Source organism: Microtus oregoni, unplaced genomic scaffold (genome assembly GCF_018167655.1).
Source record: "Microtus oregoni isolate MIOR12 unplaced genomic scaffold, Mior012 000013F_ref0000133, whole genome shotgun sequence".
Classification (NCBI taxonomy): Eukaryota; Metazoa; Chordata; class Mammalia; order Rodentia; family Cricetidae; genus Microtus; species Microtus oregoni.
Window position 1 is genome coordinate 14,308,221 of NW_024543072.1, and position 17,602 is coordinate 14,325,822.

At 45.8% G+C, this 17,602-nt stretch overlaps 1 protein-coding gene across 1 annotated transcript; it reads left to right on the plus strand.

The window, feature by feature from the left end:
- The first annotated feature begins 6,191 nt into the window (after window positions 1-6,191).
- Window positions 6,192-14,190, plus strand: Lrit1 (leucine rich repeat, Ig-like and transmembrane domains 1). The gene is made up of 4 exons (XM_041663113.1): window positions 6,192-6,313; window positions 8,429-8,895; window positions 10,618-10,923; window positions 12,485-14,190. Exons 1-4 carry the CDS (start codon window positions 6,192-6,194, stop codon window positions 13,459-13,461), a joined length of 1,872 nt encoding a protein of 623 aa, XP_041519047.1. The 3' UTR covers window positions 13,462-14,190.
- The last annotated feature ends 3,412 nt before the right edge of the window (window positions 14,191-17,602 follow it).

A 17,602-nucleotide genomic window follows, 5' to 3' on the forward strand; every position in this document is an offset into this window, starting at 1 on the left:
CAGGCTCCTCCTTTATAAAGGGTTACCCCACCCGCTGGCACATGGTGCTTACTATGGTAGACTTTGAACACCTTCTGTTTTCCTCACCCTTCTAAGTCTTCCTCTTGGCTCACACAGAAAGAATCCATTCAGCAGAAGGACAGTGGCGCCTGTGTGAAGCTGGAATGAGCCCTGCCTTGTTCATTTCAGCCCCCTGGGCAGGATTAAGGTCTAGCATCTAAATGGTGTGTGACCAAAAGCCGAATTGGGAACAGGTTACATAACCAAGAGAGGGAAGCGGAAGAAAGGATTTGAGCGGCAGCTGTCCCTGAGAATTGGATAGTGACCCGGTCTTTCTTTGTGCACAGTTCCTGACAAGCTAAGTGTCTGGGCGTTCATGTGCATGTGTGTGTGTGTCCGTCCGTTAATAGGATCATTGGCATATATAGGCAAGCATCCAGGGAAGGGTGATGCTTTTGAAGTCATGTGCTGCCATAACAACAAGTGTTGACAGGGATCAGACCCTCAGCTTTTAGTTTCAAAACTGCCCCTTGTTGAAATACGGAGCGGCGGGCTGTGTCCCGCCACCCAGCTAGCTTTACCCGAAATAATTACATGGAAACTGTATTCTTTTAAACACTGCCTGACCCATTAGTTTCAGTTTCTTATTGGCTAGCTTTTACATATTGATCTAACCCATTTCTATTAATCTGTGTAGCCCACGAGCTGGCTTACCAGGAATGATCTTAACCTGCGTCTGTCTGGAGTGGGAGAATCATGGCGACTCCCTGACTCAGCTTCTTTCTCCCAGCATTCCGTTCTGTTTACTCCGCCTACCTAAGGGTTGGCCTATCAAATGGGTCTAGGCAGTTTCTTTATTAATAAGAAATCACCCCCACATAATTTCCCCTTTTTCTGTTTAAACAAAAAAGAAAGGCTTTAACTTTAACACAGTAAAATTACATATAGCAAAACAGTTATCAAGCAAGAATTACAGTTACAATATTTATATCTATTTTATCTTTTATCATAACTAAGGAAAACTATAACTATCTATTCATTCTTCAACTCCATCAAAGACTCCAGAAGGATATAATACTACCTAAGTAAACAAGAAATAAGAAAACTCTAGAAATGACAGAGACATCTTGCTGCCTGGACAGTCACCCAAAGTTCTTTTGTATGGTTGGGGCATCCATCTTCAGCTTTCAGGCCCATAGTATCCAGCAGACATTTCCATGAAGCAGGAAATTTCAAAGACAGTTCAGTCACTATCTGCTGTGTCCTGCAGAATGTCTCGCAGACTCTTTCATGAGTCATGAACCCCAAAAGACCGTCTCACCTTTAGGCAAGTTCAGCAGTCCTCTCTCTGTGGGTTCTCTGTGTCCATTTTATGCAACAGTCCAGGAAAGAGCAGTTTCTTGCCCAAATGGCTAACCAACTCCATAAGGATCCTCTTCGATGCCCATCTTCCTCTCGAAGTAGATTGGTGCCACCAGGAGCAGATATGTCTCATTGTCATGAAAAGTCCTAAGTTATTAAAACATTAAATGCCATATTCTGCAGTCTTTGAAAGATATGAAGAATGTCTATCTAATTGAAATGTATCTCTATATATCTAGAAAATCTAACTAACATGACTACAAGCTTGACTATTATTGGTGATTAACCATTAACCTATATTTCTTAATTATACATTACATTTTTAAATGAACTACACAATCACAATACCTTAATCAAGATCAGAAATACATATACATATAACAAAATTGACTGTAAAATCCACACCAATGCAAATTACTCATACCTATACCATTTCCCCCTTTAAATGTAAAAGAACATTTACAAACAATATTTTGGGAACATGGGCGCAGTTTTTTCTCTCCAAACTGCTTCCTGCTGAATGGGGGCGCTGTTAATCAGATCATTTAGGGTGTATCCTGTGTGCCAGGTTTATCTCAGTTGCCAGTTGAGTGAAGTAATTTTTTGAGGGTGTTCACAGGAACTTTTCGGGAGGTCATGGTCTATCATACCATATCGGGATAGATGCAATCCACAGGGTCTGGTACTCTGTGAAAACAAAAGAAGACCCTTTCCAAAGCATCATATCCTTAGACCCAAATTCTGAAGTCATACCCTCATGATATCCATTTTGGTTCCATTTGGCAGCCCATAGAATGAAATGTCTCTCTGTACTTAGCTCCTTCACAGTCAAGAATTTTAAAGAAAACACAATGTACATAATCCAGACTCTCTGTGAATTTTCCATTTTTACGTGGCTTATTTTTCTTTATTTATTTTAATCTCTTAACTATCTGTACTCTGTCTCTTTAAAGACTTTACCTTTTTTTTTAAACCATTAACTTTATTTTCTTTTCTTTTTTTTTTTTTAAAATATTTATTTATTATGTATACAATATTCTGTCTGTGTGTATCTCTGCAGGCCAGAAGAGGGCACCAGACCTCATTACAGATGGTTGTGAGCCACCATGTGGTTGCTGGGAATTGAACTCAGGACCTTTGGAAGAGCAGTCAGTGCTCTTAACCTCTGAGCCATCTCTCCAGCCCCCATTAACTTTATTTTCTATATTCTTTTTCTTCTCTCTCTCAAGTCTATGTGCATTCATCCAACAGTGTGGTCTTTTATGTCTGAATCTGTTTTATTGTGAATCTCTAACATTTTTTTACTATCCAGGAGCATTTTTTAAAATGTTAAGCAGTTCTTAAAAACTTAAGTTGCACCATGTACAAGTAATACAGTACCGCCTGTGTCCTGCCCAGTTGAAACCTTAAATGCGCTGTTTTTATGGTAATTACGGTAGTTCCTGCCTGAGACCAGCTCAGTTCAGCATGGCAGAGCTGAGCCAAGCCGCTCCTGCCTCAGAGCCATTTGGTGCCCCTGAGCCACACACAGTTCCAGGCACACAGTAAGTCCACATTGCCATCAAGCAAGCCGTAGAGCTTTACTCCAAATGCTCCATTCAAAAGCTCTGTCTCCCACAGGAGCCAGACAGAGATCGCAATGGCGGCACAGCCCAGAAAGCCGGCATTTTAAAACAGCCAGTTTTTTCCTGCTGCTGAGTCAGGACAATTTCTTTGCAGCACGCAACCCACAAACAGCAAAAAGCTGTCTTAAATTCTCTCTCTCTCCTTTTTAAGCCCTCTCAGGTTTTACGTGGAGTTCATTAGCACGTTGGGTGCCACTCTGTTGAAATACGGAGCGGCAGGCTGTGTCCCGCCACCCAGCTAGCTTTACCCGAAATAATTACATGGAAACTGTATTCTTTTAAACACTGCCTGACCCATTAGTTTCAGTTTCTTATTGGCTAGCTTTTACATATTGATCTAACCCATTTCTATTAATCTGTGTAGCCCACGAGCTGGCTTACCAGGAATGATCTTAACCTGCGTCTGTCTGGAGTGGGAGAATCATGGCGACTCCCTGACTCAGCTTCTTTCTCCCAGCATTCCATTCTGTTTACTCCGCCTACCTAAGGGTTGGCCTATCAAATGGGTCTAGGCAGTTTCTTTATTAATAAGAAATCACCCCCACATCAGCCCCTACTGGCTATAGCTCTGCATTGCAACCATTGGGTCATTATCTATTCAGCTTAGGCATTTGTGCTCCTTGCCTTTTCGTAGTTAAGTGCCGGTTTAAATACATTGTGAATTTAGGCTTTGGGTCTTCACTTCCTATTTCCCATACAACCTTCAAGCTATGCATGCGTAAAGTATCACCCAGCATGAAGGATGGCTTGCACTCTTTTTCAAAGTGTCTCAGAACTCATTTAACACCTTGACTTCTCCACACAAGGTCTTGACACATACTGAAATCCACATCAGAAAACAGTGATCTGTGCAACAACTAACTTTCAGATGGAAAAACCAAGTCCCAGAGGGCTATTAAGAAAATAGCTCATGTCTCCTGAAGTTAGGGACCACGCTAAAGGTCGTCATCAGAAGACTCCTCAAACTAACCCCATGTTGAGATGCCAGGGCCCCTCCTTTTCGGATGAGGAGACTGGAGATAAATGAGTTAGAAATCAACCCAGGGCCATGCAGTGAGTTGGAAGTGGAGCTGCAGCGATCCTTACCTTCCAGGCACTACCACTTCGCATTGGTACCCTCTGATCCCCTCTAGAAGAGCAACTCATTCTGCCCAGGTCACAAACCTTCCCTCCTGTGAATACCTACCTAAGTCTGAACTTAATGCTTCTTTGAGCCCAAAGTTGCCGCTACATCCTCCAGGGCCTTACCTACTCTTTTCTGATTTCTACCTTGCTGGTTAACACCTATGGCTGTCTTCTCATGCCCACAAGATCCCCAAAGACATCAAGAAAGAAGAGAAGGGACAAAGTTAGGAATAAAGTACAGAGTCAACAAAATGAAGTCTGAGTGAAGGCATTCCAAAGAAGAAGAAAAGGCAGCCTGGGTATGGCAGCAGGCAGGGACATCTTTGATTTTGGAAGGAGGATGAGAGGTACTGTATTAACACTAAGAAAATGCTATTGGCTGGATAGAAAGAGAAAGTATGAAAAGCATCTTTTTTGGGAGATGGTCCTGTCTAGACAGGCTTCTAGAAGTCACTGTGTGTATGCACTGGGTTCTGTCTTAGTTAGGGTTACTGTTGCTACAACAAAACACCATGACCAAAGCAACTTGGGCAGGAAAGAGTTTGTTGGCTTACACTTCCACAGTACTGTTCATCACTGAAGGAAGTTAGGATAGAAACTCAAACAAGACAGGAGCCTGGAGGGAGGAGCTGGTGCAGACAGAGGCCATGGAAGGTGCTGCTTACTGGTTTGTTTCACATGACTTGCTCAGCCTGCTTTGTTATAGAAACCAGGACCACCAGCCCAAGGATGGCCCCACCCTCAAGTGACTGAGTCCTCCCCTGTAATCACTATTAAGAAAATGTCCTACAGGCTTGAATACAGTCAGAGTTTATAAAGACCTTCTTAATTGAAGGTCTTTCCTCACAGATGACTTCAGCTTTTGCCAAGTTGACATTAAACTATCTAGCAAGTCCCCAGGTGTCTTCCTGGGTCCAACCTCACCAGCCTAGGTTTGACTAGGCCATTAAGCAAGCCAGACTTGGAATCTACCAGAAAAGCCAGAGGACCAAGTATTCTGAGACAGAAAGCAAAGCCAGTGAATGGGTGACTTTTCAGGAGATCTCAAATTCCCTTCTCCCTGGCATCTTGGGAAGGTTTTGTAGGATGGGCTTGGAGAAGAGAAAACAAATAAAAACCTCTGTGAGATCCAGCTCTAGGACCCTTCCTGGTAGGTGCCCTTGAGGAGGGCAGACCCCGTTCCCCTTGCAGTGACCCCCCCTTACTGTAAGCATGGGTGGAAATGCCTCAAAAGGTAGCCCACTGATGTCTGAGACTGAGCTCTATGGGATGCTCAGGAATGGCAGTGTTTACCCTCGTTCTTGAGCAAGGTAGACATCACTAATATCTTCCAGCAATACAGAGTCTTCCCAGCTTCTCAGTGAGCAAGTGCGTGTAAGTTCCGGAAATTTACAGTTTGTGGGAAGGCTCTGTCCCCCAGACAGTCACAGATGGGCAAGCCTGGGCTAATTTTCAGCAGCTCTCAGGTGGAAAAGCTTTACTTTCCTCTGTAACTGGTGATCTGAGATCTGAGTACAGTACAGAGGTTGTGCCCTGAAGCGTGGACTCTTACTAATGCTTGCATTCACTTCAGAAGGCCTTGCTTCCTGTCACTCCTACTTTTTTTCTAGAGACTGTCATAGGAGACAATTTTCAAAGAACTTTATTAGAGACCACAGTTCTGTTTGTTTGTTTTCCTTGAGCCTTGCACCCCAAGGAGACAGATCTGTTACTCATGGCCTGGTTGAAATGAAGTTCTTTGCAAACAGACAGCCCAATCCGCTAGTCAGCTAGTCACATGCTTCTGGGCAGCTGCCCATCTGCTTTATCTTGCTGTGCCCCAGCTTCTTCTGCCTGGGGCTGTGGCTCTAGAGGGATTCTCTCCCCTCCCCTCAAGACTGGGTGATTCAGAGAGCAATAAGCTGCTGAGTGCCAGGACTGGGGCTCCCTCCCTAATCCCCAGCCTGTGTTTATCCCATGGCCTTGGGTGGGGGTTGGAGAGGGATGAGCAAGTTGGTAGCTGCTGGACTTACTGGACAAGCAGGACGGAGCATTCCTGGGGACAGGTTCCCTGCCTGGGCCCAAGAGGAGCCAGAAGTCATGTGGGTGGCCCTGGGCATGGTCTGGCTCCTAGCACTTGGGGGACTTCACCAGGCCTGGAGCTTCTGTCCCTCTCAATGCAGCTGCAGCCTGCACATCTTGAGTGACGGCAGCAAGGCCAGGTAGGACACCTCCAGGTGTGGGATGGGCCATCAAGCCTTCACAGATCCACCGGCTAGGCAGAGTAGGGAGGGGCTGGATGTCCGGCAGCTGTCCACTTACTCACGAGTCACCTGCTCCCACCTGAGGCTATCTGATACACATCAACATGCTGGATCAGGGACCCTTGAGACCCAATGTCTTGGGAAAGCAGTGTGTGACAGTTCATATTCAGTACTCAGGGGGTTTACTCTGCCTACGAGGTGAGGGACATGCAGGGGCCAGGGTCTGGAAGTTTTTCCTGAGCCTTTCTTCGTGTTTTTGGTGGGGCAAAGCCCTCTTTTAGAAGTCTAGAGGTTTCTTCCTGCTCTCATTCTTTCTCTTCATCTGCTTCCTTCCTGTTTTCCTTCCTCTTTGTATCTCCCAGACTTCTTTCTAGGCATCTCCCATTCTCACGCATGACCTCCACAAGACACCCAATCACATTCAGGTGACTTTGCCTCCTACTGCATGGTGGGACACATGCCTCCCCATGTGTTTCCTCACACTTGATTATCTACAAGGCCAGATATGCCCCTTTCATAGCAGGAATCTCCCTCCTTCCTCAGCCCACTCCTTGATTTTTCCCTCGTGCTTTCTTCTCCTCTTCATGGGCCTTGAAAGGCAAAGCCACTGTGGTTGGTGGACTCTTGCCTTTCTCGTGGAGCTCATTTTCTTGCTGTCATCAGAGAACTTTAAGTGCTCTTTCCTCAATGTCCTTGGCTTATTCAGGAGGAAATTAGTTTCTAATGGGTTCAGGGACTTCAGTCCCTCACGCGGGGCTTTTCCTACCAACTTCTCAACCTTGTGGCGTTCATCATCCTGTCTTCTTTGCCTCACGTGAATACTGGAGAACCACTCATCATTTCTGAGCATGGAATTGATGTTGTTGGAACTACCCTCCTCTCGATGTTGGCTTGATTGGGGTTGATGGTGGCTGAGAGTGGAGGGAAACCTCCAGAAAAGAGAACTTGTCTGTTCCGGAGGAAAGAAAGCATTCTGTTTTTGATGTGTTTGATGACTTAATTCATATGGGAAGTAAATTTGCTTTTACTAAGTAAGACAGGCTGATCCGTAATGATGCTCAATCAGCCTTGAAAATGGCTGATGACTAAGGACAGTGTGGTGAGGGTGCTTTTGTCACCTGGTCACAAAAGTGACACCATCCACAGAGAGCAAATGCCTCAAAGTCACATACCATTGGTGATGGAGCCAGTACCAGAATCCATGGATCTATTTTTTTCGGTTGCTTTTCGTTTTTAGAGACAGGGTTTCTCTGTAGCTTTGGAGCCTGTATTGGAACTAGCTCTTGTAGACCAGGCTGGCCTCAAACTCACAAGATCCACGGATCTAATTTTTAGACTCTGGGAATTCTGCCATTCATGGACATTCAGCTATCTGCACATTGTCCTGAGAGGGCAGTGAGGCCATGGAAGGTTGCAGAGAAGCCCCAGTCTCTAGTGGTCACAGGAATGGATGGCACACTGAGATAAAGCCCCTTCTGTATGTCAGATGCCTTCCTCAGACCCAGTTCTAACCTTGTAGAGCAGCACCCTAGCTCCCTTCCTGCTTCACGCTGGGATCCTGAACACAGTACGTGAGCCTCTGGGAATTACAGTTGCAGCTATGTGTCCTGGGAGGTGGCTTGGTCGGGGTAACATAGGCAACTAAATAGATGTTTCTCTTTCTCTTAGTGCCCAGTTTTTTAGGGTGACTCATGTTAGGCTCTTTTGACCCTGTAAGCCCTCCCTTGACCATACCCCTCCCCGGAACCGCATTAAGGGACAATTTCTCTATGAAGTCCCTTCCTTTACGTGTATCGAAGCCATCTTCTTTGTTAACATCCTACCCATATAGATAGGCACTGCATGTCTATGTATTATGTATTAGGGTCTTTCTATGTATGCATCCAGATCTCTATTCTTTGGGTAGATTATCAACAGCAATGGGCAGGCACTGTGACTTTGATTCCATGATCTGGGGTGCTCTCTCCCGAGCATACTAGACACTGCGGTTGGTATCTTTGTTAACCAGCAGATCTGGGGCCTCATAAGTGAAGAATGCTTGTTCAACTCCCCCACCCCCATTTCTGTGACCAGGACAGTGGTGTGCAGCGACCCTGACTTGACCCTGCCCCCAGCTTCAATTCCTCCGGACACCTGCAGGCTGCGCCTGGAACGAACCTCCATCCACAGGGTGCCTGGAGAGGCCTTCAGGTCTCTCAGCCGCCTGGAGCAGCTATGGCTGCCTTACAACGCTCTCAGCGAGCTCAGCGCCTTCATGCTCAGGGGGCTGCACCGCCTAAGGGAGCTGCGTCTGCCTGGGAACCGCCTGGCTGCTTTTCCCTGGGCGGCGCTCAGGGATGCTCCACAACTGCAGCTGCTGGACCTGCAGGCCAATCGCCTGTTGACATTGCCACCTGAGGCTGCGCACTTCCTGGAGAACCTTACTTTCCTGGACCTCTCCAACAACCACCTGATGAGGCTTCCTCTGGAGCTGCTGGACACCTGGGCTCACCTGAAGACCGGACCCTTCCTTTCCGGCCACCGTGCCCGACTAGTCCTAGGTAATCAAGAAGGCAACCATCACCAAGAACCATCCCGGTGCATGTTGGGATTTTTAGGCAACTCCTCAAGCCTCTCTGAGTCTGATGATATCATGAATTTTAGCATGCTCATCGTCTATACTTGAGGGACGATGGAATGATGTCGACATTAATTTCAGGTTTAGTAGTTCCAGACAAACCGAGTCAGCTCAGATTCCAGAAATCAGAAAACTGAGAATTGGGAGGTTTCTAGTCACACAACCAGTGCGTGGCCCCGTTAAACTTAGTTTCCCAGCTCAGGATGGAACGAGCCGGTGCAATATGTCAGCTAGAGCCTCTGCCTCTTCTATCCTTCTTTGCTCCTGATAAACCAAAAGTTTACCAAGTAAATAAGCAAGCCTTTGCTGCCCAGGGCACCTGCCTGCTCCTGGGGCTGATGGGTAACTGGAAAAGCCGTGAAAAACAAAGCAAAGAGGCTAATGATCTCTTCATCCCTTTTCCTAAAGCCTCTCCCAAGGACAGCTGCCAATTATCATGTTTACTTACAAGATTCCTATCTTTTACACCATGTTTACATGTGCATACAAACATATATATACACACACACAAAGAAAAGCTGTGTATTTTTACAATTTTTGAAGTATTTGTGTATCACATGTGTGTCTGGTCCCCTCGTAAGCCAGAAGAGGGCATTGTATCTCCTGTATCTGGAGTTATAGATGGGTGTGAGCCTACATGTGGGTGCCAGATCCTCTTAACCACTGAGCCATCTCCAGCCCCTGCTGTCAATTTTTTTGAAAATCCTATTGTATGTATTAAGCAGCACCAATTTTCTCATCCAACAATATATCTCTGAGATCTTCCTAAACAACTGCAATGAGCAGGTTCATTTGCCGCGGTAAAGCAGCCATCCCCTCTTCAAAGGTCTTTACATTGTTTTCACCATCTCATCAACACCTTCGGTACTGGAGACTATTCTCAGCCATGCATTCTTAGGATGTGTGTGCAAATGCATCTGAAGGATGAATGGTGCGAAGTGAACTTGCGAGATAATCCAGTACACCTGTGAACATTTTTATAATCAATTTGATCGCTTCTAAGGCAGGCGGTACTATTTTCAGTCTTTGTCCCTAGTGTGTGAGACTATGATCCTTTTTGCATATTTATGTGCATGTAGCATGTGTGTGTGCATGCTTGCATGTGTAGGGGCATATGTGTGTGTAAGCAGGTGTCCACGTATATGAATGTGCAAACCTGAAATTGATGTCACTTGCCTTTCATGGTCAGTCTCCATTTTATTTATTGATGCAGGGTCTCCCACTAATGCCGAGCTCACTGGTTCAGATGGTTTAACTACAGCTTGCCCTGGGGATTCACTGCCTCTGCCTTCCTAGTGTGAAAACTGCAGGCTTCCACCATGCCTGCTTGGCTTTTATGTGTATTAGGAAATCCATACTGTTCCTCAGGCTCATCCAGCAAGGGCTGGATTATTATTTACCGAGCCATATCCTTAGACCCAGGGAGTATTTGTGAGTGTCCTCTAATTCTTGATACTGTAAACAGTTTATTTATAAAGAAAGAAACAGTCTCAGAAAATGGTGCTGTCACTGAACCAAGTCTCGAGTCACATATTAGCAAGGCAAGGAGCTGGGACTGGAGGTCAAGTTCTGCTCGTTTTCTCAGGGGAACATGCAGCTGGACCTGGAGATGTAGCATGAACCTCTTGCTCTCTCCCTTCTGCAGGGCTACAGGACAACCCCTGGGTATGTGACTGTCGACTCTATGGCCTAGTTCATCTGCTAGAAGGCTGGACTTTAAACTTGGTCTTCATCGAGCCTAGACTGAGGTGCGCCAGCCCACGCACCCTGGCTGGGGTGGCCTTCAGCCAGCTGGAGCTGAGAAAGTGTCAGAGCCCAGAGCTCCGTCCAGGAGTGACCAGCATCATGTCCCCCTTGGGTAGCACAGTATTGCTACGCTGTGGAGCAACGGGGATCCCAGGTCCTGAGATGAGCTGGAGGAGAGCCAATGGACGCCCACTCAATGGCACAGGTGTGTGAGCAACAAGGCCGTCTGTGTTGAGTGCTGGGTTCATACAGGTTGGTCAGCTTCCCAAATGGAGAGAGGACAAAATTAGCAGGGACTGGAGCAAGCCAGGTTGGACTCTGATTTGTCCGAATGAGGTTGGCTAGAATCTGCTCGCATGCTGGACATTGGTTGTGACAATGGCTCTCAACGCATCCTGTCACTTCTCCTTAGTAACTTAATTATCAGAAACTCAGGGCCCATGTTAGGAGCAATACAAAGTTAATTTGTTTTGTTTTGATTTGAGTCAGGGTTTCTCTGTGTAGCCCTGACTGTCCTTGTAGAACAGGCTGGCCTCTAACTCAAAGATCTGCCTGTCTCTGCCTTCCTAGTGCTGGGATTAAAGGTATGTGCTCACAGCCCAGCACAAAGTTAATTTCTTTTTTTTAGAAAGAAAATACTCTTCATGTATTTAACATTTTAGCAGGTTTTTCCTTTAAAATATTAACCCAGAAACATCGGGGTTAAATAATGATAGAATTGCCATCTGTTGAGATCTTATGGGTCTAACATTGTGTTAAGTAAATTATGTCCATAATGTCTTTGAACTTTAAAAAGTCAGTGTGGTTGGTGATCTGAGTCTATAGCCCTAGCATTTGGGAGGTGGGAAGATCAGAAGTTCAAGGTCAATCTTAGCTACACAGAGAGTTCCGGGTTAGTAAAATGGGCTACATGGGACCATCTGTCAGAATCAACCCCTCCCCCGAGCCAAACCAAACCAAAATTGTCAAAAGCAACCTGATTATCTTTTCTTTTTTCACACAAATAAATGGAAGCGCTGAGAGGCGAAAGCTCGCCCCATGTTTCACGGCTCATACATGAAGAAGCTGGGATTCCAGTCAGTCTAGCCCTGGCTGAGTGGTGTGCACAAATGTCTATTCTGGCTGAGTGGTGTGGGCAGAGATGGGTCATTTCTGTTATGACGACATCGGGGACCAGAGTCACAGCCAGACACAGGCAGAAAACAAGTCGAGCAGAAATCATTTCTTAGCACCTAGCCGGAAAATCTCACATCACCCCCAGCTTTCTTCCGGCTCCTCAACAAGGCTGACTGCTGTTGCTCTAGGGTAGGGATTTTAGGTCAGTTCGGTGCAGAAGGCTCCACTGTGTAACAACACAAAGGTGCGGATGGTAATTCGATGGGTCAGTTGGGGTGGGCAGAGGTGGTTATGGCGCTTCCGGATTGTCCTCTCTTCCTCATACTCGCCCCTGAACCTACCTACCCTCAAGGCACTTGCCTGCGCCCTGATGGGACCGCTTTGCCATGCTCTAGAACCTGAAGGGTAAACTCTGAGGAGATTTAACTTTGCAGGCAATTCGTCGCACTTAAGCAGTTTGTTCTTGAGTAACTTAGTAAAGTGAGCCGTGAGGGACTTGAGATTTTTTTTTCTTGGAATTCTATTTTCTTGGAATGAGTGGTTTTCACTATAGTGTGTGTAGACCAGGGACTGTGTGTGACATTGGCCTTAGAAGGGAGCCTGTGAAGATAATTCATTAATTCCTTCATTCCTGCCTCTTCCCTCTCTAGTGCACCAGGAAGTTTCCAGTGATGGCTCAAGCTGGACTTTGCTGGATCTGCCTGTTGTGTCTCTCTTCGACTCTGGAGACTACATCTGCCAGGCCAAGAACTTTCTAGGGGCTTCTGAAACTCTTATCTCCTTGATTGTCACTGAACCCCAGACTTCTACAGAATATAGTGGGGTTCCGGGGGCCCTGTGGCCAAGGACAGGAGAGGGGGCAGAAGCTGCTGCTTACAACAACAAGCTGGTGGCCAGGCATGTCCCCCATATTCCGGAACCCGTAGCTCTGGCTACCAAGCCCTCTGTGCCCAGCGTAAAGGAAGAGTTGGAGCTCCAGCACTTTCAGATGGATGTCCCAGGAGAGTTCTCCAGAGATCGAGCAGAACACCAGGGGGCCCAGATGGTCAGGTCTCTCAAGGTGGTGGGAGATACTTACCACAGTGTGTTGCTGGTGTGGAAGGCCCCTCAAGCTGGGAACACGACGGCCTTTAGTGTCCTTTATGCGGTCTTTGGGCAGCGTGACATGCGAAGGATGACTGTGGAGCCTGGGAAGACTAGTGTCACCATCGAGGGGCTTGCTCCAAAGACCAAGTATGTGGCATGTGTCTGTGTGCGGGGCCTGGTGCCTACAAAGGAGCAGTGTGTCATCTTCTCTACTGACGAGGTGGTAGATGCGGAGGGCACCCAGCGGCTCATCAACATGGTGGTGATCAGCGTGGCAGCCATCATCGCCCTGCCTCCCACCCTCCTGGTTTGCTGCGGGGCTCTCCGAAGACGCTGCCACAAGTGCCGCACTGGAGGCTCCGCGGAGGCATCAGGTGCCTATGTTAATTTGGAAAGACTGGGCCACAGCGAGGATGGCTCAGAGGAGTTGTCCCGGAGCAGCCTCAGTGAGGCGGACAGGCTTCTCTCAGCGCGCTCCAGCCTGGACTCGCAGCTCTTGGGAGTCAGGGGTGGCAGACGCATCAATGAGTACTTCTGCTGAGCCCGAGTCTCCATTGGCACCTGCCTGGTCACTCTCCCTCTTCAGTCTCACACATTTTCACACCCTGACTGTGTGCTCAGCCACCCTTATGGTTTGGGGAATTACATGTACATTTTCTTCAACGACAGCTAACACAGCTTATTAAGCCCTTACTATGGTCCAGCAGGTGTCCAAAGCACTTCATAGGTATTAACTTACTTGACTCTCATAACAGCCATTAGTATCTGCAGGCACCATTGTTCTCTCTAATTTCCTGGAGAAGAAGCAAGTGTCAAGTATTTTGCTTGTATCAGTCAGTTTCTGCTACATAACAAATAAAAGCAAAAACTCTGGTTTGCAGTGCTAAGATACTTACTTTTCCACTATGTGTCTGTAGGTTGGCATGATTCTGCTGTGTGTTCCATTGGGCTCCAAGGTGGAGAGTAACAGTGGCTACCTAGGGCAGACTTTTCTCGGATGACGTTAAGAGGAATGAGTTAAATCATGCAATGCCTCTTTGTGTGAGGTTGGTACCTTGCTGCTTGTGCTCATATTATATCTGCCAATGAGAGTCTCATGGCCAAATGCAACTTTAACCAGTCAAACGAAGTTACTAATCCTCTGAAAGTGACGATGGAAGACAGAACATCTGCAAAATGAATTTACTGCATGGTCCACTGTACCACTGCCACTGGGGAGTGGCAGCTCTAGCTTTGGACCGGGCAGTTAGACAGTTGGTTGCACAGGGAAGTCCTTACCACGTGCGCTCATCCATATTGCACTTCCTTCATTGAATTTGAATATTTAACCTTTGGGATGCTTGGGGATAAACATTTTATTGGCAATAAATTTTTGGGAATACTGCTCATTTGCTCTCAGCACGGTAGCCTGGAGAGAGCCAAGAATCATCTACAACAGAGGAACCTGTCATACGCATCCCATCTCACACCCAACCCATTCCCATGGAGCAGCCTTTACAATGTTCTCTGAACTGTTCTTGGTTTGGGAGAGGATCTAGGAGCTTTCCTGGTCACCCAGCAGGCTACTTCAGAGGAGAATCCCTGCTGAGTTCTGTCCAAGGCAGCAGGAATGTTTGTGCACAGACGTGGGTCTCTGCTCTTAGCAGAAGACCCCCATTCATCCCTTGTCTACAGAGAAGATGGCTATCAAATCTTCAGGTAACAACTGTGGACTTTAGAAGTGATTCAAGGAAAGCATTTAGCTGGTACCACACAGGAAAATTCAAATGATGTGAATGTTGACTAGATATAAATCTCCTTCCTGTTTGCAAAAGACCTCACAAAATGCTCCAGCAGCCCATTGTGGAGGCCGGGATATTTGATTTCATAGAACTAAGAACAAGGGAGAGATAAAGTGTCTTTTGGAATCCATATCTTCAACAGATTTCTGGACACCATGCCTTTATTCATATTAATCTATGAAATTCAGTTCACAGCAGATTTACTAGGAACAATGAATTTTTTTGGCAGTCACCAAAACCTGGGATCAGAACCACAAGAACATATGTGCACATGATTATAGATTCACCAAACTTAGGAGGCTTTTTTGGATGACCCCCACAAGGTTGCATTTAATTATAACTTATGAATCATCGCCATCAGAAAGAAAAATTTTCTGGTTAGACAGTAATGGCCTTGTCTACATCAGGGAGCAACATAATTTTTTGTAAACAAAACCAGATCATGGATATCAACAGACTTTACCTTTACTAATGGAATGAATGGAAGGCAAACACAGACTGCATGTTAATTAATGCACATGGATTTAGTCCAGCAAAATGTTGTTTACAAGAACAGATGACAGACTGGAGACAGCATTGAATTAGCTTTGTTGAACTTCGTGGGAGAAAAATCAGGAACTTGAAACCAAAAAAATAAAATTAGTACATCCAATATTGACCAAGAAACAGAGGAAGAGGAAGGAGAGGAGAAAGAGAAAATGGGGGTGGAAATCAAAATCCAATAGGACCACCCTTCAGGGTGTGGGTGATCATTGCCCGCAAGATGGCTGGCCTCTTAATGTCCATGTATCAACTATTCTTTGTATGTCTGCCTTGGTTTTTCTCTTGTAGGGAAGAGTAATTCTGGATTGTTCTCATGAGTGTTTATCCTACCGAAACAAACTCCTCTGGCAAATGAATAAATAAATGGTGTCTGGTTTACATTCTAACTTTCTAGTGTAGCTCATCCCCTGAAAACTGGATGTTCTCTACAAAGCCTAGAAAAAGAATTCTTGGTCTTTCTGTCCTAAAGGCCAGCTGCCATTTTGGCTATGGTGAGCCTGTGGTCCACGGCCCCTGGATGGCTAGTTTAGGAGCCACAAATCAATGTCAATAAGATTACATGTTTCATGGCATCTCCGTTATACATTTTCCAGAATACAGCTTGACTGTATTCCTCATGCCTACACAGATGATTTGTCCAAAGTCACTTATTTTCAGTTGCAGGATACCAAAAGGCAAAACCAAGTTATTTGCTTGAAAGAGGATTGTAAGGCAGCAAGCTAGTTGTCAGTCTAGGGTCCCACAGAGCTCGTTCAGAGGGTTAGAGCTGAATCTACTGAAGATAATCACCAGTTCCCAGGGATTCGAGCATTTTGTTTATTTGCACGGTTAGGACATATCCAGCAGATGCTATGGCAGCAGCTTCTACACTTCAACGGTTTGGACGTAGTGATTCAGTCTTGTTCTAACAGTCTGCTCATTGAGTGAGCGGGGATGAGGGAGGAAAGGTTTGACTTCACTTACTCAAAGACCTAGGCTAACAGAGCCCACCATCTAGAATATCAACAGTTGCCTCAACAAGGAAAACTCAAACGAAACTAGTGAGTTGTGGAGGGGCTTTTCAAACATCTTTGCTTCTAACGTCTCAGTAGCCAAAACATGGGTCGCCTGGCTTGAATATTTCACGGGAGCTTTGGAATGTGGTCTTGTGCATTTCCCTCAGTGGCATACTAGCCAGCATGAGTGGCTAAGAGACCATCTCCATCAAATATTGACAAAAGTTAGAAAGGGAAGCCAGGCTATGGTGACACACACCTTTAATCCCAGCACTTGGAGATAGAGACAGGCAGAACTATAAGTTTAAGGCCAGCCTGATCTACAGAGCAAGCTCTGGGATATCTGGGGTTACACAGAGAACCCCTGCTTTCAAAAAAGATAGAAATGGAAAAGGCTTTATCTAGAGAAGACAGGGGAGTGTCTATATGCTACTTAGTAACTCTCTGCTCTAGGCTTTCTCAAAGTGACTCACAGTGGGGAGTAAGGGACACTTTCCTATTAAATAGGATATTCTCTTATTGAGAGTCTATTCAGATAAGGCAGGAACTGTTTCCCAGTAGTAATTCATATCTATGCCACAATCCCACAGTAATTCTCCAAAAACTATCTCTTGAGACAGTTCCACAATCCAAATCCCTAAAAGCATCCTTCAGGAGGGGAGATAAAGATGAAATACCCTCAGATTCTCTCTCCTTTGATGTCAGGGTCTCATGATATTTAAGACTGCATTTGGCAACAGGTTTATTAAGCTAAACAACAATACTAGTCAAGTAAGTCAGGGTTCTCCAGAGAAACAGAACTTGCAGGATGAATCTATATAATATCTATGTCTATCGAGATTCTAATAAATACCCTTCCTACTGCTATATCCATATCTAGAAAGATATAGACATGGGACTAATTAGAATGACTTCTTGGTTGTGGTCTAGTTAGTTCAAAAATGGCTGCTTACCAATGGACGATCCAAGAATCTGGTAGTTGTTCAGTCCCCAAGGTTGGATATCTATGTGGGTCTCCAGTATACCCTGGAATCCTGAAGAAGTAGGTAGGTGAAGAAATGGGCTTGCCAGGGAGAGTGAGAGCAAGCAGGCAAAGAGAACCAACTTCCTTCTTTCATGTCCTGTATATATGCTGCCAGCAGAAGGTGTGAGCCACATTAAAGGCGGATCTTCCTACCTTAACAGAAAGTTCCAGGTTAAAAGTGGGTCTTCCTGCCATCAGGCAATGTGGCACATGCCTTTAATCCAAGCACTCAGGAGGCAGAGTTTGGCAGATCTCTGTGAGGCCAGCCTGATCTAAAAATCAAGTTCCAGGACAGCCAAAGCTGCTACACAAATAAACCCAGTCTCAGAAGAAAAAAAG